The sequence below is a fragment of the Cygnus atratus genome, chromosome Z, assembly GCF_013377495.2.
Source record: "Cygnus atratus isolate AKBS03 ecotype Queensland, Australia chromosome Z, CAtr_DNAZoo_HiC_assembly, whole genome shotgun sequence".
Taxonomy (NCBI): Eukaryota; Metazoa; Chordata; class Aves; order Anseriformes; family Anatidae; genus Cygnus; species Cygnus atratus.
In genome coordinates, this window is record NC_066396.1 from 35344912 (window position 1) to 35372292 (window position 27381).

Here is a 27381-nt window from a genome sequence, read left to right on the forward strand (position 1 = left end):
AGTACATTGTTTTGCAAGTAAAGTTAGCTTCTTGTTGCCCACGTGTAATAGGGAACATACGGTCAAGGGGACAATGATAAAAATATTAGGAAATATATGAAAAGTTAAAAAAGACGGTTATTAAAAGGTGGGGATGTGGAAAAAGTGAAAGCTACATATTAAATTGCAATGGGATAGCTTAAGGGAAAAGAAAAAAAAAGTTATGTCCCTTAAAAAAAGGAAAGGTAAAAATGTAAACACATTACAATTATGGCAAGATAGTCATTATAGTTAAGTGAGCATGTAATAACACACAAAGATAAATAATTGAAGGTGTAAGATTCTAAAGGGAGACACGGTATTGATCATGTAGTTGCTGAATCTTACATCTACATATAACTGGACAGAGAATACTCAGATGTGGTGTCTCATCTTTACATTTACACCAATAATTCCAAAGATAATAATTTCAGTCATAATAAAAATACTTTTATATACAATTAATAATGTAAACCATATTTTGGCTTTGAATAGTCACTTTCTTATCCTTCTGAGAAGGCATTGAGCTCATTGTGCTGCAAAAACCAACTTCCAAAAGCAAAGGCATCACCAAGGTCTTTTGTCAGAGCCATGGGAGGAAGGACTGGACATTTTAATGTATGTTCTAACTCCCATGATGTATAAACCTCCTTCACCTGTCTGCATGGTAAAAATTTTGTGTTTTGCCACAGTGGTACATTCATGGCAACTTTTCTGAAATCTGTGGAAATGTGATGATGGAGGGGAAAAGAAAGCATACGTCTTAGATGTGAAAACAGTCCTATGGCAAGGTGGATACTGTTGAAATGCAATTCAATTGGTGCTCTTTCCCAGGCTAAAAAAACATCCCTAACTTCTTTTTTACTTTCAGCTTCTTTTTTCATGTGTTTGGGAAAAGTTCTAGACTTTTCTTGTGCTTTGTTTCTCAAGGCCATTATAGGAAACACGCAAAGGTCTGTTTTGGCAACACCGTTTAACCCTTTATTTCAAAACGTGCTGTTACACAAGTGTTCTGGATTTAAGACCGGGATGTGCACACTCCCGAATATTCCAAAAGATCTAACGGCCCTTCCAGGGCTTCCCTCACTTCCAGCTGTAGGGTCTGAGACACAACTCAAGCAATAAACCCCGACGATCTGCCTATGCGATACAAGTCCAGATGTTCCCGCAACTCAGGACGGGCAGGAATGTGTCGGCCCCCCACGTGTGAGGCAGCAGCCGCTACAACGTGATGGAAGAAGGGGGCTGGAGCCCTGCCCCGCCCTGCCGGGTGCCAGCCCCTCCCAGCGGGCAGCGCGACGCTGCCGCACCCCGACCCTCCCGGCGGCCGTTGGCGCTGACGTCCCTTGGCACTAACGGCCGCCGCTGGCGTTGCGCGGGTGCTGCGCATGCGCGGCCGCTCCGCTCGGGCGGGCGAATTCAAACGCGCCCCCGCGCCCCTGCTCGTTGTCGGGGTAGCGGCTGCTCTGACGTCATCGCGCCGCGTCCTCCTTCGCGCCGCTTTCCGGCGCTGGCGGCGAGCGGGGATCCGCGGAGGGGAGCGGGGCGGAGGGGGGCAAAGTTTTACGCGCCCGCCCGCTCGCCCCCGCCGCGCCGCTCCCATGGCCTCGGCGCGCGCGGCCGCGTCGCGGGTGGCGCTGCTGGAGGACGAGCTGCGGGGGCTGGCGGAGGAGCTGAGCCGCTGCCAGGTGCGCCAGGGCGTGGCGGAGCGGGGAGCGCGGCGCGGAGCGGGCGGGACCCCCTCTGGGGACGAGGGTTCGAGACCCGCCGGGTTCGAGACCCGCCGGCGGCGAGCAGGGAAGGAAGGAGCGGTGTGGGGAGGCCACAGCGCTGTTGCCGCCTCGCCTCGGCCCCCGTCCTCAGCACCTGTTAGGTGGTCCCGGGCTCGCTCTGGTGCCGCCGGGCCTGCGGGGCTGTTCCCCCAGCGGTGCTGAGGCACGGAGCGCTGCCAACTCCTGGGAAACTGAACGCACGAGGGGGTTACCTCAGGGGGTCTGAGCTTTCCCCCGCCTTTGTGGCTGAGTGTGCCCGAGCAGTTCCTCAGGTTTTACTAACGGTCGCGGATGTACTTTGAGGAGTTCCACTCGGACAGACATCTTTCAGACGTGCTTTCACCATTCCTCCTGTTCATCACTTGTGTTTGCTACTTACTACATTTAAAGATGATAGCTGGCTGTTAGGATGAGGTACTGTCATGGCAATCTGCTCCAGCCAAACTAATCTAGAAGAGGGGAAGGTGATGTCTCATGCTGTAGTTGCTTTCTGTCTCGCTCCCTCTGTGACAGCCCAAACAGTGCTGTGCTGTGTGGCTGGTCTGTTTAATTCCACAAAGGCCAGGGCACAGGTATGTAGTCATACCTGTGAGCAGAAAACAGTGTCCACGCAGGAGTTAGTAGCTGTTTGTTGCTTCAGACAGCATTGGTGCACCTGCCAGCTGGTGCTGGTTGTGTTACAGGTCGAATCCAGACTTGGAAAAACTTGTTGCGTTGGAGAATTAAGGGGAAAGGGAGCTGTCAATAAAAATCCCTTTTAGAAATACAGAATAATGAATGGTTTGGGGAGATCTTAAATGTCCCACAGGAGAAGTTTAGAAAACTCTTTAATGATAATTGTTTCCCCTTCTCATCATGCAGATCTGCGGTATCAGATGACGTTTGGTGGAGGCGGAACAAAGATCCTCTGCTCATTTGCTAACTGAACATAAACTATGTATTACTAAAACCTAGTAGCATAAAATGTGTCGGAGAACATTATAAATACGAGAAACTTTGAAGGAAACAGTACAAATTTGAATTTCCAATCACTTTCATAATGTAACTTGATGTACACAAATTAAGCATCCGATTCTCCTTTAGATTCATTCAATACATGTGCATTTCTACTTGTTCCTGGATTAGATGAAACCATTCCAATCATCTTAAAGTTAACACTCAGAAACAATTTTAAATGTATTTCCTTTATAGTCTCATGCATATTATCCTACCGTTGTTGTGTCTTCTCTTGTGTCAGCTTTCTGAAAAGGGAAGCAAGTGGAAACAGAATACGGATGTAGTTCCTGCATTTGAAAACAAAACACAGCCTGTGTTCAGCAGTAATCTCTTCAGCTCTAGGTTGAACCAAATATGTACGATCCCTCTAATAATAGTGTAGAGGGTGCATGCCTTCAGCATTTATTTCAGGTTATTAATAAAATAGAAAGGGAATTGAAGCAGTAATATATAAGCAGATATTCTCTGAAAGCACTGCATTATAGGCATCCACGTGTTTACCGCATTACTAATCCATCAAGAAATGTAGGGAAACCTGTTAAAACCTATTTATGTGGTTTATGTAAGCATGAGAAGAAGGGAGAAAACAGATTTTATTCAATAAAAGAGGTGGTACCTAGTCAATTATGCAGCTTTTCCAAAGTAAGGTTTATTGAAAACTATAAGTCACTTTCAAAGTTAGGTGAAGTTGCTCTGAATTTGGATGGAAACTAAAATAGACTTGAGTAATATTTTTCAACTGGTATAGCAGTCAACTAATAGTTGAAATATTCAAGAATGGTTAATCCATTTGAAGTTATTATTTCATTACAAACACTCTGTGCAAAGACAGATCCTTTAAATCATAAGTATATACAGGCAATTGTTGATGTTGTGCTGTTCTAATTTCTTTACAGTTGAACAGGAAGTTGTTACTAACTGACTAATTAATTTATTGGAATTATATTTTTTTCTGCTGTGATTTACTTTCAGATGAAATTTAGGGAGATCTTCTGTGGTTCTTAAGTTCACCAAACACTTCTATGTTTTGCTAATTGGAATCATGTAATTGTTTAAGTTGGAAGGGTTCTTCTGAGATCATCCATTCCAACCCACCCTACTTGAGCAGGGTCAGCCAAGCTTGTCGCCCAGAATGGTGTCCACTCAGGTCTTGAATATTTCCACAGATGGAGGCTCTGCAACACTGCAAGGGCAGCCTGTGCCCATCTGTAAAGACTGCACAATAAAAAAGCATGTTTCAGTTTCCATCAGGACTTTTCTTGTCTTTATGTTTTATTTTTTTCTGGGTAGGGTTATCTAACTAAACAGGGGTTGTTTAGTCTGGAGGAGACTCAGGGGAGACCTTATTGCTCTCTACAACTACCGGAAAAGAAGGTGTGGGGAGCTTGGGGCCAGCCTCTTCTCACAGGTAACTAGTGATAGGACTAGAGGGAATGGCCTCAAGTTGTGCCAGGGGAGGTTTAGGTTGGAAATTCTGAGATATTTCTTCTCAGAAAGAGTAGTCAGGTGTTGGAAGGGGTTGCCCAGGGAGGTGGTGGCATCACCGTCCCTGGGGGTGTTTAAGGAAAGGGTGGACGTGGTGCCTGGGGACATGGTTTAGCGGGTGACATTGGTGGTAGGGGGATGGTTGGACCAGATGATCTTGGAGGTATTTTCCAACCCTAATGATTCTATGATTTTGGAGACTACCTTAGCTGGCATTTTGAATAGAAGTGTTATGTAGATACCTGAAGAAAGACATTAGTGAGAATCTTAGCTTTTATTCCAGCAACTGGATAAAACTACATAACTTAACATAAACTACTTAACTTAACATAAACTACTTTCTTCTAGGATTGTTGCACTCAAATACTTCTAACCTGTCCTTCCAAAACAGCCTTCCCAACTGAAATCTAGTTTAGCCTTACTGATATTCAAAATATACCAGGTCTAAGGTATTTTAGATATTAGCCTTTAGGGGTGTGTGTGTGTGTATGTATATATATATATATCCAATGTGTGTGTGTATATATATATGTATATATCCAATATGTGTGTGTGTGTATATGTATGTATATATTGCAAAGGAGAAAAAATAGTTTATCAAATAACCGAGGTTGAAAGTTTTCCTTAGTTCCAGGGAAGACTAAACAAGTTTTTAGGAAATGGAGAGCTGTATATCCTACATCTAGGTAAAATCTGCCGAGCTTCTTTTCTACTTCTCCACGTCTCCTCGGGCTACTATATTTTCTGTCATATAAACTGCACTCCAAAACAGTCTCCCCTCTGGGAGCTGGAGTCCGCTGATGATGACTACATACATGGAAGGCATTTCTGGCTTATACAGCTCCTGAGTCTTAATGGAAGTGTTGAGCATGCTGGTTGTGTTCCGTCTAGCCATAGTGCTCCAGGCTGCTGCCTCTCCTGCAACAGGATCCTGGGGTAGCTGGCCATTTCCCTCATCTGGTGTGGTGGCCCTTACCTTCTGGTTTAGGTTCTTTTTCCTCTCGACATCTTTTTGCCTTTTGAGGTAACGTTTTCTACCATGTAAAGGTACCTGCAGAGCCAAGTACGATGTTTTGAAGATTTCACTTTTTCCCCACCTTTTTTTTTTTTTTTTTTTTTCCCCCCAAAGCTAAGATTCTCCTGGTAAGTCTAGACCTTGGCAGCTTTTGGCTTGCAGTATTTGGTGTTTTCTTTAGTGCTCCTAATGACACTGGGCGCTTGAATCACAGTAAGTGGCTTCTTGAAGCTGAGCATGTGAGAAGACTTCAACAACCATTTTGTTGTGTTTACTGTAAAAACTGATGTTGATTTGCAGCTCTGCAATGTACATTGTAAAAAAAAAAAATAAATATCTGAGGCATGTTTGCCTCTGGTATTATGCTGTTTGGGAAAATTACGATTGCTGCGTCTGCAGTAGAGCATTATATAATGATTTTAACACTCATTTAATAAACAAGTCTTAACTTAAATGCCTCTCTTCTCCTAATTTTACTTGAGAATAACTTGAGTAATGGAGTAATTTTCCTGAACATGATTGGAAAGGAAACAAGGATATTTTTCTTTGGGACCTTGTTGTTCCAGTTCTGTGACTGGCTCAACATTGTTGGAGGATGATGGGAACGCAAAGGTCGAGCAGTAAGTTATAACACATCTGGTCTCTGTTACTTGCTTTAACTTCTGCAATCTATTTTGGGGTTTTATACTTCTGCCTACCACCTAAATATCTTGAGAGCCTTCCATGGAAAATCTTTAACAGCTATGTCCTTATTCCTCCCTGGAGTTCTTGGCTCTGCTTGGTGTTTAAAAGATCTGGCCTGTGTTCTCCCCCGCTCCTTTTCCCTTGTGATTCTGTATGTTTTATTTTTATTTTATTTTTTTCCTGGGCAGATGGAGGTGTTGTTTTTTGCAAGTGTAGTTGCTTGTGGTAAAGGAAATCAGGGTGGCTTATATGTGGTTTTTATTTTTTTTTAAGGGGAATGATTTGCTGTATCTCTGGAAGCTGACTCTTTGAGCGGAGTTTCTGCGCCAAGAATATTTTTCTTTAGCTTTCATGTGCTTTCTCTTTAATCTTGTGAATACCTTAAAACAAACAAAAAACCACACCTGGTGACTGTGTTAGAAATTGATTTATAGTGTTTTCTGTAATTGATTTCTTGCAATCATTTTTCTGTGGAAGCAGTTTCATTTGGTACAAAATAATATGCATTTGGAAAGCAGAAGGTGTGCATCTTGGTAATCTTGCTGTCAGCCTCTTAACTGCTGAATTACATAGACTTCAATGCACCCAATTCCCTAACCAAAAAGATAGAAAAGATTCATTAAAATATCACGTAGTGAAACTGAATTCTTCATTGAATCCTTGCTTTCATTCAGTCTGACAGAGTGATTTGAGACTGGGCTTTTTTTATCCAGTTGTCTTCTGTTGCTGGAAACAAGTTGGAAGAAACAGGCATGTGTTGTGCCTTATATTTACGCTACTGGTGATAACTACATGACTTCAGTATGATTAGCTTCATTTCATATTTTCTAAAAATCTTACCCATTGTTAGTCTAAACAGCCAACTGCCTTCACCATTTTATTAATTAGAGCTTTGGCTACAAAAGTAACACTGCAACTCATTCTGCTGTAATAACGTGGGATTTTTCCTGCTCGTACTTCCCTTCCAACTCCATGGTTCTGCAAAGAACCAAGAGTATCATAACTGCTCTCTGAAGTTATATGTGCTGATTTTTGGCACGTCTTTTTAATGTAAACTTCTATAGCTCACATGCTTTTCCTAGCAATGACGGTTATAAAGCCCACGGCTTTGCTATATAGGAGTTAATGGGTGTACACAGCTGTAACTAAGTAACAGGTCTCTCAAGCATGCAGCACTGCATGGTTTATACCCCTGACCATAATATTTGGTCAAAGAAACCATACTGCAGTTTACGGTTTTCTGTTTACGAAAGCAGAAACTTCTCCATTAGTCAGAAAGTTGGGAACTGATCACTAATCTGTGTATGTGTATTCTGCTGTGGCCGATTCTCAGGTTTCTGTCAGGTTCCTACAGTTTCTGTCAAAAGGTGATAAACATAGATGGAGAAAAAAGTGATCTTCCTATAGTTGCTGTTAATGTTGCTTCTGTCCATCATCAGGGATCGAAAAGATGTTTGTAGGAATGGGCTGTGAATATCCATAACCGTGATGGGGTAGAAGGGGAATGAAGAAGGTGGGCTGTTAGTCTGTGGAAGGTAGAGTGGCTGGGGCGACAGCTGCTTCTAGTTTTGTTTTGTGTTTCATGTTTCCTGCTTATCTTGGAAAGCTGTGCACAGACCTGCTCTGGTCTTTGTGCCCTGTTTTACACTGCTTGCAGAAAAAGAATAGTACTTCTGTGGACAAATGGACTGTCTTGTTTTGATCACTTTGTGGGTCAGGGCAGGATGTACAATATTCTATTTGGTATTACTAGCATTAATCACAGATAGGATTGCTATAACAAACCTTTTTATTATGAAAAATAATCCATTACCTGGAAAAACAGATGCATTCTGTCCTTCTTGACCAATGTAATAACCAGGACACCCACTGAAAATTGAATGAAGCTATGATAACATTGATTTAAAAGCATTTTAAAATAAAATATTTACAAGTAAATGTGAAAAATGTATTTAATAGGTTAAAAAAGAAACCAAAACGTTGCATTTTCTGCATGAGTAGCTATTTAACATGCATGTTGATTGTACATGTTAAAAATCTTTTAAAGTCAATAGCTGTGAATTGGAGCTAATACTATAGAAGAAAAACATGGTTCTTCCTTAGTGATTTGCTTTTATGTCAAGCTGTTTTTTCTTCTCTCTTTGTAACCAAAATGTAAGTGGTTGTGAACTACCAATATAAGAATTTGAATGCATTAGTTTTTCTTCTGGATGAATTGTTGATATCCATATACTACTGTTCCTTCAAAATGGGGCAAAGTGTTTAATGCTTCCATTCATTAAAGACTGGTTTCTTTTATTAGTGATAAAGACAGGCCCACATATTTATTGGTGCAGTGGGATTCCAGCTGTTTAGTGCTTTGTGTTTTTGTTTTGTTTTGTTTTTTTAATTTTTATTTTATGCCCTTATATTTTGCCATAAGGAGTCTAAATCACGTGAGTATGATCGGTACAGGTGCTGTTAATAAAGACCTTACTCTTTATGTGTTGTACACAGAGAAATAACATTGTTGAATAGCAAAGTTTGTTCACTCTTTGTTTTCTTTTGCTTTTATTTTTCACAAATTTTAACTAACAAGAGTGATATTCAATGTATTTTGTCTTTTCTTCTGAAAAAATATGGAATATTGGAATACTGTGAAGATGAACCGAGAGTGAGATTTGTTAAAAATATGTATTTTGACATCCATTTTAGTTATCTGTTTGCAGCATATCTGTGATATGAGTATTTCAACTTGCCCCTAGAGTGAGTGGGAAACAAAAATTTGGTATAGAGTGGAAAGGTACCTTTTATGGGAACAACAAAAATATGTTGCTTCTCAGTAAAGAAATTACTGTTTTACGTGTAGAGGAATAGACTCTTGCTTGTAATTTTTCCAACTGCATTGAGAGTAATTCTAGAACATACTGAGATTTCTACACGTACCAAACTGCATGAATTTACAGATTCAGCATTCTGTTTTTTTCCATCAAAATGTATTTTGGTTCAGGAGGAGGTATGCTGTTTTTAAGGATAGACTTCAGGTAATCTTGTTTTTCTTTGTTACTATTGAGCGTGCACTTTTTCAATGATTTCATTTGCTGTTTGGTTCATAACTTTTAAGATGTGCAAATGTCATTCTACTATTTGTCCTCAGTTTCAGAGGCACTTTTTTGGAAAGTACTATGAAGTAATTTCAGAAAGATATAACGGATGTGACGGACCCACATTCTACTTGATTAGTTTGATAAGTCAGACTTAATATACACAAATGTGTGGTTATATTGTCTGTAAAATTAAACTACTCATGGATTCCCCTATTCTGAGATGCATTGAAACTCTCAAAGGCGTTCTGATTATATTAATCCAGAGCATTGTATTTAAGTAGACACCAACTCTGAAGCCCATGCTGAAACTTCCAGGTTATTCTCTGCTTTCAAAACCACAATTGAACTCTTAGAATAACACTAATAACTCTAGCACTTAAAGAAAAAGGTTTTGTGCAAAATTTGTCCTATTCTGTGCATCTTTGCTCAGATTCTGCACTGGACCCGTGTGGTGGTTTTACCCAGCTGGGCAGCTGAACTCTACCACAACTGCTCTCACGTTCCCCCTCCTCAAAAGAAGAGGCAGACGGGAAATTATGCTGGAAAGGAAATAAGGCTCATGGGTTGACATAAGGATGATTTAATTAATGAGAAAAGAAAGAGGAGGAAAAAAAAAAGACAAAGGCCATGTGGAAGCACAGAGAAAGGGGAAAAAAAAATCTCTACTTCCCTTCAAAGAGCAATGTTTGGCCACGTACCCGGAAGCAGGGCCTTAATACGTGTAGTGGTCGTTTGGGAGGACAGACGTCTTCATAACGAGAGCCCCCCCCCCTCCTTCCCCTTTCCCACCTTTTATTGCTGAGTGTGACACCACATGGTATGGAATATCCCTTTGGTGGGTTTAGGCCACCAAAGGGATATTTGTCCTGGCCATGTCCCCTCCCCACCTCTTGCCCAGCCTGCTGGCTCTTGGGGGGTTTGGAGGGAGTCTTGGTGCTATGCCAGCACTGCTCAGCAACAGACACAGCACTGGTGTGATACCAGTGCTGTTCTAGCTACAAGTGCAACACACAGTATTTGTTAATATAGGGCACTTCAGGGAAAGGTAACTCCATCCCAGAGCCAGAGCAACCTCATACTTGCCAATGACAAAGAGCTTCCTGGAAACATGAAGGTTAAAGGCAGCCTTGGCTGCAGTGACCATGAGACGATGGAGTTCAGGATCCTTTGGGCAGTGACGAAGGTGAAAAGCAAGCTGACGGCCCTAGACTTCAACAGAACAGACTTTGGCCTTTTTAAATTTCTGCTTGAAAGATTCTCATGGTATAAGGCCCTGGAGGGAAGAGGGGCCTGAAAAGCTGGTTAATATTCAAGGATCTCCTCCTCCAGGCTCAAGAAAGGTCAATCCCAACAAATAGGAAGTCAGACAAAAAATGTCAGGAGGCCTGTATGGATGAACAAGGAGCTCCTGGCCAAACTAAAAAAAAAGAAACATGGTACAAACACAAAAAAGGAAGTATACAGAGGGTGGAGGCAAGAGTGGATAACCTAGGAGGAATACAGACACTTTGTCCAAGTATCCAGGCTTAAAATTACTGAAGCTAACGTCTGGGTGGAATTGAATCTGGCCAGAGATGTCAAGGACAAGAAGGGCTTCTGTAAGTATCTCAGTGATAAAAGGAAGACATAGGGAAAATGTGGGCCCACTGCTGCACAGTGTGGGGGACCTGGTTACACAGCACAGTGGAAAGGCCCAGGTACTGAATGCCTTCTGTGCCTCAGTCTTTGCTAGCAAGACTGTCCTTCAGGAATCCCAGGTCCCAGAGACGGGGAAAGACTGCAGCAAGGAAGCTGTATCTTTGGGGGAAGAGGATCAGGTCAGGGAATGCATAGGCAAACTGAACGTACTTAAGTCCTTGGGCCCTGAATGGATGCACCCATGAGTGCTGAGGGAGCTGTCAGATGTCATCATGAGGCCACTGTCTGTAATCTATAAGCTCGAGAAATGTCTGCCAGGAACCTCGTGAAGTTCAACAAGGGGAAGAAGTGCAGAGTCCTGTGTCTGCAGAACAACCACCCCAGGCACCAGCACATGTCGGGGGTCACCCAGCTGGAAACAGCTCTGCAGAAAGGGACCTGCGGGTCCTGTTGGAAACCAACCAGGCCATGAGCCAGCAACATGTCCTTGTGGCAAAAATGGTGAAGGGTATCCTCGGCTGCATGAGGGGAAGTACAGTCAGCACATGAAGGGAGGTGATCCTTCCCCTTGGTTCAGCACTGGCGACGCCACACCTGGAGCACTGGGTCCAGTTCTGGGCTCCCCAGTACAAGAGAGACCTGGAGCTACCAGAGACGGCCCAAGGCCCAACAAAGGGCAACAAAAGTGATCAGTGGAGTGGAGCTGATCTCACACGAGGAAAGGCTGGGAGAGCTGGGAGTCTTCAGCCTGGAGAAGAGGAAGCTCGGGGTGGGGGGGGGATCGTATCGCTGCTGATAAATACCTGAAGGGAGGGTGCGGACAGGAGCCAGGCTCCTTTCTGTGGTGCCCAGTGCTGGGACTGGAGGCAGTGGGCACAAACGGAAGCACAGGAGGCTCTATCTGAACGTCATGAAGCGCTTTTCCACTGTGAAGCTCACTGAGCACTGGCACAGGTTGCCCAGAGAGGCTGTGGTTTCTCCTTCCTTGCAGATAGGCAGAAGCCATCTGGACGTGGTCCTGGGCAAGCGGCTCCTGCTTGAGCAGGGGGGTTTGGGACAGATGACCTCCAGAAGCCCCTTCCAACCTCACCCCACCTATGATTTTGTGTAATTACTACAATGGGTAGAGTTAGATTTTATTCCAAGTTTTAAAGTATTTGCAGCTCAAAATGAAAACTCAGATGCGTTGAGAGGATTAAAGCAAACCCTGTCCTCTGGAAGTGAACCCTTTTCTTTCTCCTATCTTTTCATCTTTGAAAACAATTCTTACGTCGTTCAATCATTAAGTTTTAATAAATAAGTTTAAATAAAAATAAATAAAATAAATAAATAAATAAAAAATAAATAAAAATAAATAAGTTTTAAATAAGTTTTAATAAATCATTAAGATCAGATTTTTTTTTTTCTTTGGGGTGGTCCTTTGGGGACCCACAAGCTGGACTCGATCCTTGTGGGTCCCTTCCAAGTTGGACATTCTGTGATTCTGTGAAGTTTCCAATATTGAGTACTCAGAAGAAACCAACTGGTAGGGTGAAGCCTGTACCAGTGAATGAAGGCGTGCGGAGCATCCTGATTGTGTAGTCAGTCCTAAAAAAAAACAAAAAGTTACTTTCTTTTAGCTACTTCGGGAGGGTGGCATTGTGTGTTACGGGCCCATGTCTATCAGGTAACTTATTTCTCCTGTTTAACTGATGTTGATTTCTGTACAGTCCTACTGTGATGGTACTGAAGTGACTTTTATGATGCTACTTCACTGACTGTGCCACATCAGACAAGAAGTATCTTATTTCTTGTCATAGGGTTATAAAATGAGTCCAATATTTATGTCAACAATGTGTAATAAAATTAATCAGTTAAGTATGTTGCTGTCTTCTTGTCACTGATGGACTAATCTGAAGAGTCCATTTATGAAATCGTGTAATGACAGATAGCATCTTTTAGCGTGTGATGTGCAGTACCGTTGCCTAGACCACTATTGCTACTTCAGCATTGTAACACAATAATATATCAACAAATTAATGCAAGAGAGCAAACTCAAGTTTGCTTTCAACAGAGTTCTCGGTAAGGACGCAATCTCTTTGTTTGTGTGCATGTTTACATGAATGCACATAAAAAAGCGGTATCCCATCTTTTTCCATTTTTGTTTCAAAGGCATTTTCTTTGTTGCTAAAACTATTAACAGAGACAAGAAACAATTATTTAAGTAGAATCATAGTTAATCTATTTTTCTAACGTAATAAAATTACTTGTTGGTTTTATACCCCTTCTAATTTAAGAAGATTACATTAAGGAATTGGGGATGAAGGTGGAGGGAGATACACTTGTTTGCTGGTGGCATCTGTTTTGAAGCTATTCATCTGGTCAGGTCACATGCAGTCGTCTTACAGATCTGTTGGGCAGTTAGATGTGGCAGTGCATACTGTTTTTGAGTGACTCTTGTGAATGTAAAAATAATCTCGTGTTCTCTTTGCAGCTTGGTGTGTATAAGGCACTATGATTTCTTGTGAGGTAATGGTCAATCGTATCTTCTAGTCACTTTTTTAGATTATTGAAAAGCTTAGCACCTTGAAGATCAGACTTTGTAAAGCATAAGAGTGTTCTGTGCTATATGACCACTCAGGAAGACCGGGTGGGTTGTAGAGAAAATACCTCATATTTAGTGATATACTACATGACTGGAACACGACAGTCTTCACCAAGAAATACTGACAGAATAGTATCTACTCAGTTTGCACTGGCAGCCTATTAGCAGTGTATGTTTAAAAGTGACATGAAACATCAAGAAGAAAGTCTGTCACTTGCATGTAAAATGTATACATCAGCTTGATTAAACACCTGAGCTGTAATCAGAAGCATACTAGATGTTAGGAGAGTCCAAAACATACTAACGGTGTTCTTGCAAGTTTTTCAATGCTTACACCAGACATGTTATTTCATGCTTTTTCAGTCTTTCTGAAAGATAATCTGATACTTGCTCAGTCCTGTTTGTTACTTTGCATTTACGTATGGATTCTTTCTTCCAGCATGATGGTGATGTATATTTCACTCAGTAGAGAAATACTCACTTCATAATACAGAAAACTGTCAATGTCTGGTATTGTAGAGTTCTTAATAAAAATTACAGTAAACCAATAGCTCCCTCTGTCCTCCCAGCTGTTTCATTTCCCCTTTTGGGGGTATCCACAGGTATTCACTGTTTAAAATTTTAAATGAGAGTTTGTGTCCTCTTCTTTTCTAGCAGTTGTTCCAGGGGGTAGTGTTTTTTGTTGTTTTTTTTTTGGGGTGATGGTGATTGTTCTGTTGCATGTGTGTTCTATTTCTGATTTCAGAAGGTGGTGTTTTGTTTAGTAAATTATCATTTGTAATGCTATAAAAATTTAGGGTATGGTATGAACACTTCTAATAGTTAACAGACTTTGAAATAAAGCAAAAGACCAAAAAGAATGCTGACTCCAAACTGTAGCTGAGATACTTGATGTGTGATTTACACTAAAGGAGTTTTTTTGGTTTATCCTTGTTCTCAACACAGTTTATTATAGATACGTAAACAAAAACTAAACCTACATTTAACACCCAAATTCATGAATGAACTGTTCCTGTGAACAGAAAAATATTTTTTATGTTTTTGTCATTGTCACTGCTAAATTAAAAGCTTTTTTCTATCAGAATTCAGTAGCATTGCTTTAAAAGAATGCCAGCTAATCCTCCGTGATGAAAAGTTGTAAAAATACTAAAAATTTTCTAAATATGGTGAACTCCCTTCTTAGTGTCCTGTAGACAAATAACTGCGTGCAATATTTAAACAATTTTACATGCTTCTGATATCAAATGTCCAGAGCAATAATTTATGCTTGGATTTCTCTTCTGAGAAGGAAGGAAACAGGTTACATTGAAATGAGTATATTTGTCTTGCTCTGCATGTAAGCTTGAGGGATTCTGTGTTTTGTGACTTAAGCTAATGTTTAATAAATTCATGATTTTACTTGCAAGCAAGTACTTAAGATCTGGCTAGTTATGCCATATCACCTTGGTCTGTGACTTGTCTTATGGTTGTCCCACCTTCTGAGATTCTTGTTAAAAATCAGTAACAAAAATCAAGTTTGCTTTGTAACGAGCGGGTTCAAGACCTAAGTTATTGTTTATTTCTGTATGTCTTTCAATATGATAATTGACTACTTTCATTGTAGACTGATGGAAAATCCCTCTTTTGTATGCAGTATACTTCACTTTTTGCTCCGTAATTCTCTAATTCTAGCATCCATACCTGATCATGGGATAAGCGTCTTTATCTGACATTAGTTGTGTTGTGGATAATCTTAGTCTTAATGAGTAATTTGCAGTAACTTTCAAATGACATCGGTATTCTGCCTTTGTATATAAGTTCTCAGCTGTTCAAGGTACACTCTCTCTGACCTCTTGAGCCGCTAATGTACACTTGAGTAGGCTGAACGTTCCTTGGGTAGGCTGAAGATTGATATATCCCAGGCCTTGACAGCTGTAGTGTTTTTCTGTGCCAACTTCAGACTGTCTAAGCAGCCCTTTTTCAGAAGAAATTGTTTGGCTCCCAAGACCATTCAGGGAACAGCCTTACCAAGTCCATTAATTGTGCCAAGAGCTTAAAAAGACTATTTAAACTTCTTTCCATCTTAAAACTGTAATAATTTTTGGCTGATGCTCATATTCTGTTATACAAAATACAAAACTACTTGAAGATTTAGATGAAACAATTTTACCGCTGAAAATGTTTGACGTGTTAAAGTGAAGTAAGTCATGTTTAGTGGTAACTTATTAATAGCACTACATTCTCCCTAATGTTTAATTGTGATAACGAGAAATTTTATGTGCCTCCATGTTAAATTTCTTTCTAGTCATTAAGGTTCATAGATTGTAACTGCAGATGGTGTTTTATTTTGTTACTGGTAAAATGTATTTGAAGGCACACACAGTTAAATATTTTGTTCTTGCTCTTTTGGCAGAAAGGCCAGTTAAGGAGAAAATTGCTGTCTTTTGTGTGCATTTACAGGAATACAAATATACAGGAAAAGACATTTGTTCATTTAGGTCAGAATAGTTGATGGTATATTTACCACATTACACTTTTACTTTTAAATACCAATTCTACCAATTCTTGCCATCAAAAATAACATTTATTAATATGGTGTTGTTCTGCAGTTGTGGAAACTTGTGTGATTTTATCTTATTCCTAGGCAGACCACCTGGAAAGGGCTTTTTTTTTTTTTTTTTTGGAATTGGACACTACTTGTGTTCTGTTCAGCTATTTCTTTGGAGTTTACTTTGTGTACACTATTCAGATTCAATAAACCTTTACTGTGAGCTTTTTTTTTTCCTTTTTTTTCTATTTAAGTTAGGGTGGCTTTTTCATTCCTGCTTCATTTACTGTTTTTTCAGCACAGATAAAAATGTGGCAGAATTTAGAAGTAGCAATTTCACCTACATGAGTAAAACTTGGAGTCCATCTACAACTATTTCACAGACTACTTTCAGAGCTGTCCAAGGAAGAGAAAATGATTTGAGGCTAATCTGAACTGCTTATGTAATCAAAAAAAGATCAATCATACGAGCATGTCCGTGTTCATCTCTTTGAAACTTCATTATTTTGAATGCTATCAAAAGGCCAGTATTTGTTCGTGTTGCAGCAAAGTTTGGGTAGGAACTAGGTTGCCAGAGACTGAGTGTATGTTGGATGTACAGCAGAAATCAGAGGAAGGTTGTGAGGAATTCCCTCTCCTGGTATTGTACATATATACTTCTTACATATTCGTTAGAAACAGTTCAGTTATACATACTGTAGTTCTCGCTTTGTGTGTGTAATGGGGAATGATGTGTTTAGAAGGATGTGACTGAAAGTTACATGTTGGTCGTGTCATCGTGTGAGGCGCTGTGCAGCTCCCCAGCCTGAGGTCTGGAGTTTGTAGGAACCTCCGGGACAGCACAAAGGGCAGTCTCCCCTGCTTGTGTTGGGTCTCATGGTACTGGCTAACGCTTCTTGGAGTCTTGCAGAAGGCTGAGTCTCTCAGCTCTTCTAATAAATAAATGAACAGAAAACCCAACAGCTACTTCTGTGCTGTTGTATGCAGGACAGTAAAGGCAAAAGCTAAGGAAGACTGGTGGTAAGTAAATCCAGTTTCTTAAAAGAGCAGACAAAACTAGACTGAACAAAAAGCCTATGAGCTGTTAAATTAGCATCAGTAATTTTGATTGTTTGACTCAAGGTTTTTGAACATTTGTGGTGGAATACAGTTTGTACTTCTCTGTGCTGTAATGATGTCATGACCCTCAGGCTAATTTGTTAGTCATTTTAACTAGTTCAGTGCAAAAGTACACACTAAATCATACATGAAAGATATAAAAAAAAATGTTCAAGTTCTTTTATGAGTTTAGCCCTGCTCTTCATATTGCTGATTAACTGAGATTTGAATTAAAATTATTTTGAAATTATAGTTAGTTTATTAGATATAGTAGTTTATTCCTATGTTGTGGTTCAAAAATTTCTTTATAGTTGAACTGATGCCATTTAGAGTGTAAGAACTGCTGACTTACTTAGTGTCCTCCTAAATAATTTAAAAGAAATCACGTTTCCATTGCTGTTATTTAGTGAGTTTTTGTTTGGCTTTGTGTGCTTTCTTTGATGGGCCCCTGAAAGAGTACAAAACGTGTTTAGACATTCAAAATGCACAGAATCCACGTTCTTTATAGAACCTAATGCTTTTTGGAAGCCTGCAGCAATTTTTCCAAACCTGAGAAACATTTTTATTTTTCATTCTGTTTCTGCCTGTGAAGAAACGATAGGTCATGCAGAATCTGCAATCTACACACACTGTGACTTTTCAGATGACATAAGGCATTTCCAAGACCTGCTCATTCTGGATCTTTTGGGTAAACAGGAAAAAAGTGTAGACTTCATAGACTTTAGACTAGGTAAATAGAAATACTGGATCATAAGTAGCATAAGGTGATAGCTCTCACTGAGAGGGTGTGTTGTTTGTTTTCAAAAAAGAGGTGGAGAACTGTATTTGTGGCCTGATTTGAGTAACCTAATTAGTATGGTACCATTTATATGACACAGGCCTAGTTTGGGTGTTATCTTTCTGCAAAAAGCAAATGCGGTCATCTACTGTAATGCACCATAATCCTGTTAGTTATCTGTTTGCTTGCATGCAACAGAGTCACCGGACAGTCATTATAATGCTAACCTGATTTGTTAGAGTACAGTGATGTCTCTTTCAACGGCTTTAAAAGAATAGTTTGTGCCCCAATTCTCTCTATGTGAAGTTTTTGTTACCTGTGTGGCTTTGCAATTACCAGAAATGAAGTCTCCCCATCAACACTTTAAAAGTTGTGTACATCTTACAGTGGTAGTTTCATAAAACCAGAGAAATTTAACGTAAGACAAACTCTTTTTTTCTTTATGCTGTAGCCCAGTTTGTGTGTAAGCTAGTAATAACTTGAAATTGTGGGATCTTTATGACCAGAGTCTTTCTTTTATTTACTTACTAACACAATCAGAAGCCTAGTCTGATTTGTAGTTAGTGTTAGTAATGCATTCTTAAAATAGGTAGGTGAATTTTTCTGGGTTTATAGCAATATGTTATTAAAGCATCGAATTTTCATAAAGTTTTCTCTCCTGTGCAGTTGAAGAAGTTGGTGGTATTTAAAGATTTCAATGCATGTAAACTAGGAATGACAGTATTCAAAAGAATAAGATATTTCTGAAAAAAAAAAGTCAACACAAAAAGTCAGCTTGCTGCTCTCAGGACCCTAAACTGCACCATTTCAAGGTCACTGGAGCCAGGGCTGCCCTTGAGTTTCACATTCTCCACCAGTCCCTCCTTGGTGGAGAGAACAAGGTCCAGCGCAGCACCTCTCCGTGTTGGTTCCTCTATCACTTGGAGAAGGAAGTGGTCACTAATGCATTCCAAGAACCTACTGAGTTGCCTGTGCCCTGCTGTGCTGTCCTTCCAACAGATACCGGAGTGGTTGAAGTCTCCCATGAGGACCAGGGCTGGTGAACATGAGGCTGCTTCTGTCTGTGGAGGGCCTCAGCTGCTTGGTCTTCCTGATCAGGTGGCCTGTAGCAGACCCCCACTATAATGTCACCTGTCCCTGCCCTCCCTTTAATCCTGATCCACAAGCTCTCTCAGCTCCTCACCCATCCCATCCCATCCCATCCCATCCCCAGGCAGAGCTCTACATCCTCCAGCTGCTCCTCATCTCCCCTGCCTGTCCTTCCTAAGGAGCCTGTATCCCTCCATTCCAACACTCCAGTCACGGGAGCCATCCCACCACATCTCTGTAATGCCAATAAGATCGTAGCCCTGCAGGCGTGCATACGTCTCTAACTCTTCTTGTTTATCCCCCATGCTACGGGTGTTAGCATAGAGACACTTGACATTTGAGTTGTGCCCCCAATGAAGCTGACTCCTTTGTGCAGCCCTTCAGGTGCTCTCCTGCTGACCCGTGACCCTTCTCCAGGCTCTGGGCACCTATCACTGACACTGGTGTCCAACTGGGAGAAGTGGGATGGATTGAAGTTCTCGTCCCCCCACAACTCTAGTTTAAAGCGCTCCTCATCAGCTTGGCAAGCCAATGGCTGAAGATGTTCTTCCCCTCCTCTGACAAATGGACCCCATCAGCCCCCATCAGCCCAGGTTCTCAAAGCGAGTCCCACGGTCTAAGTAGACAAACCCCTGTCTGCACCAGCCCTGCAACCATCTGTTGATTTGCCAGATTTGACTGGCCCTTTTAATCCCCTTCCTTTTGACCAGGATGAAAAAAACTACCTGTTCCCAGGAGTCGTTTACTGCTGCTCCCAGGAGGATATATCTATTTTTATATCCATAAAAAATGAGAAGCTGGGTAAAGAGGAAATTAAGTGGGAAACCCATAAAGAAGCCAAATGGTGGAGATGAAGATAGGAACTTAGGTCTTCTATTTCAGACCTTAGTCAGGGTTAAGACAAACTTGTTCAAAGGGGAAATACTGTGTTGGTTATCTCGCTGATATTAGTGAGCTTCTGGTTAACAAATATAATCTGTGATATCTGAAGATATTGTTAGGTTTTGGAAGCTTTGAAGAAAAAGGAAGCAGAGAGATTGATAGCCACAATAGTGGTGATCTTCCTTTTAGGTCATATATTGTCCTCATGCACATTCTCTTTAAGATTCAAAAAATAGTAAAAGTAGCCTAAGCTGCACCTTTCAGATTTTTACCTGTTTCCCTGTGATTTTTACCTAGCTGGAAATTTGATTGTTTTACTATATTAATTTCGAATTTAACATTAGGCTGTGTTTAGTAGGCTTGTTCTTAGCATATGAACATAAATCATGGACTAGACTATGCTTTCGTATTTTTTCTCAGCAAAATTTTCTTCAACGTTCTGCTGATCTGTTGTAATATTTTTATATAATTAACACATTATGATTTTAGTTTGTAACATAACTGCACGAATATCACTGCTTCCAGTAATACTGCTATGTATATAAAAATACACCAGTGCAAAATAACATCTGTGTAGTAGAAAATACAAATATGGAAAACCTTTTAGCTGAGATTTAACTTTCATGAACTTTCTGAAGTGTATTTAAAACAAAACACAACAGCAAAATTGTTTTCTTGTACTCATTTGAGATTTTTTTTTCAGAAGCTTTTAAATGATACAGGTTAGCTGAGTGTATGTGGGACAGATACACGATCTGTTTTCAAATAAAATCTTAGAGCTGCATGTGGTAAAACTTAATGTTGAAGCAAGTATTCCAAGCTCGATTTTTATTAGTAGAAATTGTTCTACTATTAGAAGTACTAGGAACTGATGCAGCAAAATGCAGCCTTGTTTGAATGATGTTGATTTTTGCTGCCTTATTTGCACACTCTTGCATAGTTGATTGTAGATCTTGGTCTTCCTTCAAAAATTCTGTGTGGTTAAATTTTTGTTTATTCAAGAGAACTCTTTACTATGTTGTTAATTCATGAGAAAGTGAATACCTTGTAGTTAATTCTCACTAAAATAGAGTTTTTTTTTTTTTTATAATAATTGTGTTCTGAATATTCACGGGATATCTTTTTTGTCTATAAAAGCTTTAGCATAACACTTAAAATATTGTCTTTTTTTTTCCTGTTTTTAAGGCTGATAAAGAATTTGTGTGGTCTCTGTGGAAACGTCTTCAACTGTCAAATCCAGATTTAACACAAGCTGTCAGCTTGGTTGTGGAAAGGTGAGTTTGAAGATTTAGCATGATAATTTAAAAGACAAATAAAAGTGCTGATACCACACTTTTCATGTTTTTAATTGGGAAAAATGCAGGATTCTAAAAATGTGTTACAAAAATTCCATTGTTAAATTTTGTCAAGACTTCATAGAGTATTTTGCTGGTTTCCTTTTTTGGTTTAAGTTGAAATATATTTTCAAGTCTGTTTTTACTGTTTTACTGTGCTGCAATTGAATTCAATTCTTATTTTATAAATGTAGTGCATGTTTGGATTTTCTGTTGAAATAGCAAAAGGAGGTAAATGACATTTTCTGGTGTCATACGTAGTTAGATAACAGTTAAGTGCACAAATTTTGTTTATCTGCTTTCTTACAGAAGTGAAAAGCTAAGGCATGGTAAAAGAAGAGATGACCATGCAATTTAAATAATACTCCTCGGAGGATACTAATGATGAGGATTTCCTCATATTACCTACCTACTAGCATCTGACTGCTATAAATGTTAATTAATCATCACAGTGTATGATTGATTGTTTTAGAATGCTAATATTTACAAATTCATAATTTTTGTAGGCCAAAGATAAGAAAAATGTGAACAAGTTGGTAATGTGACTATCAAAATTCAATCACTTGATTCTCTTATGGTCAAAAGATTTGTCTGTTCTGTGTCTCAGGGTGCCACAAGATTCCTTTTATAAAATTATACAATTTTTTTTAAACTTTACAATAAATCAATATGTTCTTTAGCAGGGAGTGCGTTTACTATAGTGTTGTCTCATCTTCTGTTCATCCTCTGCATTGCAAAAATAATGGAAATTTTGTCTAAAACGTAGTATGATCAGTGCTAATTTTAATAAATATTAGCTAATTAGATCTAATAGTTGTTGATATCCAGAGGAAGAAATTGATGGTTCAAGCACATGTGGCTTATGTTAAAACAGCTTGTACCTGAGAATTCAGATGCCATGACCAGAAATGAATCAAGACTGGCTTGGGTTGGAAGGGACCTTAAAACTCATCCAGTTCCAACCCCCCTGCCATAGACAGGGTCACCTCCTACTAGATCAGGTTGCCGAGGGCCTCATCTAACCTGGTCTTGAACACCTCCAGGGATGGGGCATCCACAGCCTGTCTGGGCAACCTGTTCCAGTGCCTCACCACCCTCTGAGTGAAGAATTTCCTCCTAACCTCTAATCTAAATCTCCCCTCTTTTGGTTTGAAACCATTCCCCCTTCTCCTGTCATTACCTACCCAAGTAAAGTGTCCTTCTCCATCTTTTTTATAAGACCACTTTAATTATTGAAAGGTCGCTATGAGGTCTCCCTGGAGCCTTCTTTTCTCCAGGCTGAACATCCCCAGCTCTTACAGCCTTTCCTCACAGGAGAGGTGCTCCAGCCCTCTCATCAACTTCGTGGCCCTCCTCTGGACCTGCTCAAACAGCCCCACATCCTTCTTGTGCTGGGGGTCCCAGACCTAGAGGCAGCACTCCAAGTGGGGCCTCACAAGGGTAGAGCAGAGGGGGACAATCCCCTCCCTCCCCTGCTGGCCACCCCTCTGCTGATGCAGCCTAGGATGCAGTTGGCCTTCTGGGCTGCAAGCGTGCTCTGCTGGCTCAGGTCTAATTTTTCATCCACCAGAGCCCCCAAGTCCTTCTCTTCAGGGCTGCTCTCAGTGAGTTCTTCTCCCAGGCTGTGCTCATGTCTGGGACTGCCTTAACCCAGGTGCAGCACCTTGCACTTGGACTTGTTGAACCTCCTGAGATTCACATGGGCCCACTTCTCCAGCCTGTCCAGGTGTGTGTATATATGTGTGTGTGTGTGTATATATATTTTGTATGCCCTCTCTTTCAGAAGAACATACTAATGCTTTAGAACACCTCTTGTGAACTCAAGGCTATGTATCTGTATCGTATCTTTCTCCTGTTTCTCGAAGTTATGGAATTAAGAGGGAAGAAATTGCTTTCCCAGCATCTTTTTAGGTGTTATTTTTACCCCAGAGAATCTTGGAATAGGTTTGTATAGAACCTATTCAGTATATAGGAGTTTTATTAATCATGACTTGAACTTTGGGGTTGCTTTGATTTGACAGGTGGAGCAGTAGTGTGTATTTTTCTCTTTAATTGATGTAGCTTCATCTCTTTTGCCTGAGAAAGGTTTAATTGCCTCTTTGGAAATAATTTCTAGCCCACTTTTCCTGTGAATCTTCTGCACAACCAAATTACAGCCCTGTATATTCTCCAACTTCTCTAGCTGTAGCTTTCCGTAATCTTTTCCGAAGTAGTGTCTGTTACATGACTTTACCTTTTTACACTCCTTTCAGAAAAGTTTTGGTCTCATTTGCCACTTTATAGCAGTAAATACAATTATTGATATAACAACAGTGTCAGTTTATCTCAATTCAGACATGTTGATCAGATATTCATATAATTTGCAACCTAGCACTGCTGCTGGCCAGAAAATTGTAGGATGGGTAACTTTTTGGCTTTATTAATCTAGCAAAGATACTTGAATTTAAAGGGGAGAGAGGTGGGATTATTCTATGTAGTAGTGTGTTGTATCTGATTAAAAAAAGAATAAAGCTGAACTCTTCTTAGAGACTTCTCTCCTTTCTGAGCTGTAATAGGAACATTGACCCTGTTGATAACATTTTCCAAGGTGATAACGTTCTCCATCTTTGCTTGAAATACTAAGTGATTTTTGAATAGATGCAAACAGAATGAAATGGATGAATGAACTTTTGTTGCCTCTGCTTGGGACAGTGTGACATGGGTACCTCAAAGGTTTGCATGGCTTCATTTTCAATGTGTTCTATGTACTAAAAATTCCATCACCAATAAGCTTTCAGTGCCCACCTTCATTACAGACTGTCTGAGATCAGAAGCCAGCTACCTATTGGAACAAAACAGTATCTAAGAAGGTGTAGTCTTTCTGTACCCTAGATCTTGTATATAATGAACCAGTCAATATTGCCCAATAAAAAAACAGCCAGATTTTCTTCAGGAGATTACAATATCAGAAATAAAAAGATGGAGGTGTGAAAGAACAAAACGTTCCCTTACAGCCTTTTGTACCACAGGTGCATAAAAAGAAGACAAAAGAAGTATGTATTAGAAATAGAATGGGCAATACTGGCTACACAGTCAGGTAATATATATTTGTAGTATTAATTTATATTTGTAGCATTAAAGTATTCGTTATAGTATCTTTTTCTCAAAACAGAAAAAAAGAAAAGGCATAATTTGGAGGACATAGAAGGGAATTAACAGTAGGTTTCTATTATTTGTCTGCTATTTTGAAGTGCTTTCATGGTCCCAAAATAGAAGTTCACCTGCCCTAAAATTGTAAAAATGTAACTGGTGCCTTTTTATGGCTGTGCTGTTGATTCCTATAATACACCAATGATATTTTACTTTTCAGCAGTCTTTGCAGTTCTTGCTGCATAACTGTAACTACATTCCCATTTTAATATTCAGATATAAACAAAAAATTATCTTTACTGTGCAAATGAGAAATGCCTTTGGGATATGTAAAAGCCTCAAGGTATTTTCAAACAAGCCATTGTAAAAGTACATCTCATGTTAGTATACTTTCCAGCTACTTTAAATACTATTGATCTCTAGTATTATGTAAAGAGCATGCTATTTCTAGTTCACTGCCTTTTGAAACATTTTTTTTTGGATGATGAATTAAAAAAAAAAGGTGCTAGAATGTACCTTTTACAGGTAAATTCACATGTAAACTCAAAGAGGGTCAAGGTTCCGATCATAGTATCAAAGGTTCTGAAACCTTTTGGAAACTTTCAGAGCTCTCCTTAGGACTTTTATAGTATATGAAATCTTGGAAGGTCAACAGATTCTGATTTTCCTTTAGGGGCTTCTAGATGACTCCTTTCCTTTCTTCTGAAAAGGAGGGTGTAACAGGGTCCGTTACTTATCAAACTGTGGCAGTGATACAAGACCTGGTGGAGATATAAATGGAAATTGTATTATGCTAGGTGATATCCTTCTTAATAGGTATATGTGGGAAACTTTCCTTAAATACATTTTTCCCCACCTAAATTCCAAGTGTGCTGTCGTGCAAGACTTAGCAAAGAGTGAGAATTAATTTATCATTTAGGGCCACTCTGAGAAACAGTCCCAACCTAACAGTAGTGCCAGTAGTTGAGAGAGTTTTGTTGCTCTTGCTGGGGAGTTACTTCTTTCTAAAGGTATACAGATAGAAGAAAACAGGGCTAAAGAGCAAGTCATCAGATAAACAAAAAATTGGGGGGGAGATTATCATACGAAGTTAAGCTACATTTTGCAGCATCTTGTGGATACCATATTGTTGAAAAAATACGAGGTTGATGTAGATTCCTCACTGATTGAAGATGTGCAGGTGCACATCCATACTTTTTATGGAAAAGGATAAGTGAATGCTTTGTATGTATGAGCAATATAGATTAATTGAAAAATAATTAAAAAAAATGTAACTTGCTTTTTTTTGAAGGGATGATAAATAGCTTGCAGAAGTTTACTTAAACCACTTATCATTTTACTCTTGTGCAAATTAGTGGGAAACAGTATGACAGAACTAGGAAGCAAACAAGATCTAATACATTTTTAAAGGTGATTAACAGTTTGTCACTCTGAGTTTAAAATGAAGTGGACTCCCTTGTTATTATCACTCTATAAAGTGGATGGAATAATAGAGCATAAGGGTACAACCTTTCTATCTAAGGTCAAATAATTGTGATTGTCTACAGTTGATGAAAGTTTAATATCCTGTTTCATTAAAAATTCTCAGAACATTGAACATAAGTCAACATTCCATGGAGAAGAAAGTATTATGCAGCTTGCATGTGTGCATATCTGCATATCAGAGCACAAAATATTGACATGATAATTGCAGTCAAGCCTGATTGAACAGTGGCCTCTGGGAATTCAGCTGGTGTTGTACCAACTGGATGGCTGCTCAGGACACAGTTTGAAATGCAAGGTGCAAGTTAGCACTTTATTCAGCACAGGCAGGCATCATTTAAAAATCCTTGGGGGAAACCCTGGTGATGTGCAGATGTTAAAGCAGTCTGTTCTGAAGTGCTGATATTTTAAACACTGTAAGAGAGTTGTGTATTTTAGATGAAAAATGTTTGCAAAATTATTAGGGAAAAATGTCACTTTATTTTCTTTACTACTCTACTGTAAAAATACGTTTAGTATTTTATGTGCATTGCTTAAAATAAGAAACAGGATTAAATTAATAGCAAATTAAGTTAGAAATGGAAGAAAAATTATATTTCTATAATGATGCTTTTCCATTTTGTTATACATGCTAGATCTGGTAATATATATAGTCCTATAAATAATTTACTAAGGAAACAATTTCATTTTACAATTTTTTCTGTAATCAGACCTTACGTTATTTCTGTTAAGAAACAAGGATAGATTTACTCAATTTTGATACAGAAAATATCTGCTGTCTCAGAGGAGTGCAATATGTATGCCATCAGTTTAAGTATTTTTTTTTACTCCGTGCAGTCTAAATCTTTTAAAAGTACGATTTGTAATTATTAAAAGGAAAAGGAAAAAAATGAACTAATAATTATGTGCCATATAAAATGCATTATGAAGTATAAGGATCTTCTAGGATCGGAGGGGAGAATAAACTGTACTGGTAAATGAAGACTGTTTATTTCTGTTTTTTTTTATCACAATAGGTGCACAGAAACAGGTCTCTAGTTGAAAGATAAAGGCATATCCTCTGTTTCTTCTAAACACTAACTGTACAACCACAGGGATTAATGTAAATTACAATATTGGTGTCATATTTATAGTAACATTGACTGTGTAATGTACAACTTCACTTTGCACATGGGCTGTTCGTTGTCTATTTAGTAACAACACTGAATGTATGCACTTGTGTAAGTATATATGCAAAGCAGTTGGAAGTGTGAAGACCAGGAGAGATGACAGTTACATTAAATGGTGCATCGCAGCAGTTGACTATAACTTTTAAAAAAAAATAGGCATATGTTTAGAAGTGTATTTTTTATTATATAGGTAAAATACGTATACTATTAAAATGTTTGATGATCTGTTACCACACAGGTCCAAGTTTGCAGAGTACTCTTAACTTTCTTAGGTATTTAAGGCCAAATCTGTAGAACCTGCTCTGTTGTTTTTTTTTTAATCTTGCTATTTGTAAAACTGAAAGGAGGTATTCCATGAAACCTGTGAACAGGAAAATTGATTTTTTTTATTAGTTAAAATTATTTTCATTAAAACTATGTAAAGATGGCATAATTGCATGTAACTCTAAATTATTTTTTATTGAAAATGGTTAATTGCTTGACTGATTAAGACCTGTGGTAGGATACAAGATGATTCTCTTCCCAGAATGCTTTCGTTGAAGATTCTAGGAAGCATACCGTCTTACATACTTCCCCAAATGTTTTTGTTTTGAAAATCTTGTGTGGTTTTTTTTT

At 39.3% G+C, this 27381-nt stretch overlaps 1 protein-coding gene across 1 annotated transcript in view; it reads left to right on the forward strand.

The window, feature by feature from the left end:
* Positions 1–1412: 1412 nt before the first annotated feature.
* The window catches only part of CNTLN (centlein), a 207473-nt gene continuing 181504 nt past the window's right edge, over positions 1413–27381 (forward strand). The window contains 2 exon segments of the mRNA XM_035558564.2: positions 1413–1706; positions 20838–20926. Of these exon segments, the coding sequence (XP_035414457.1) occupies positions 1620–1706; positions 20838–20926 (176 nt within the window). The 5' untranslated portion in view covers positions 1413–1619.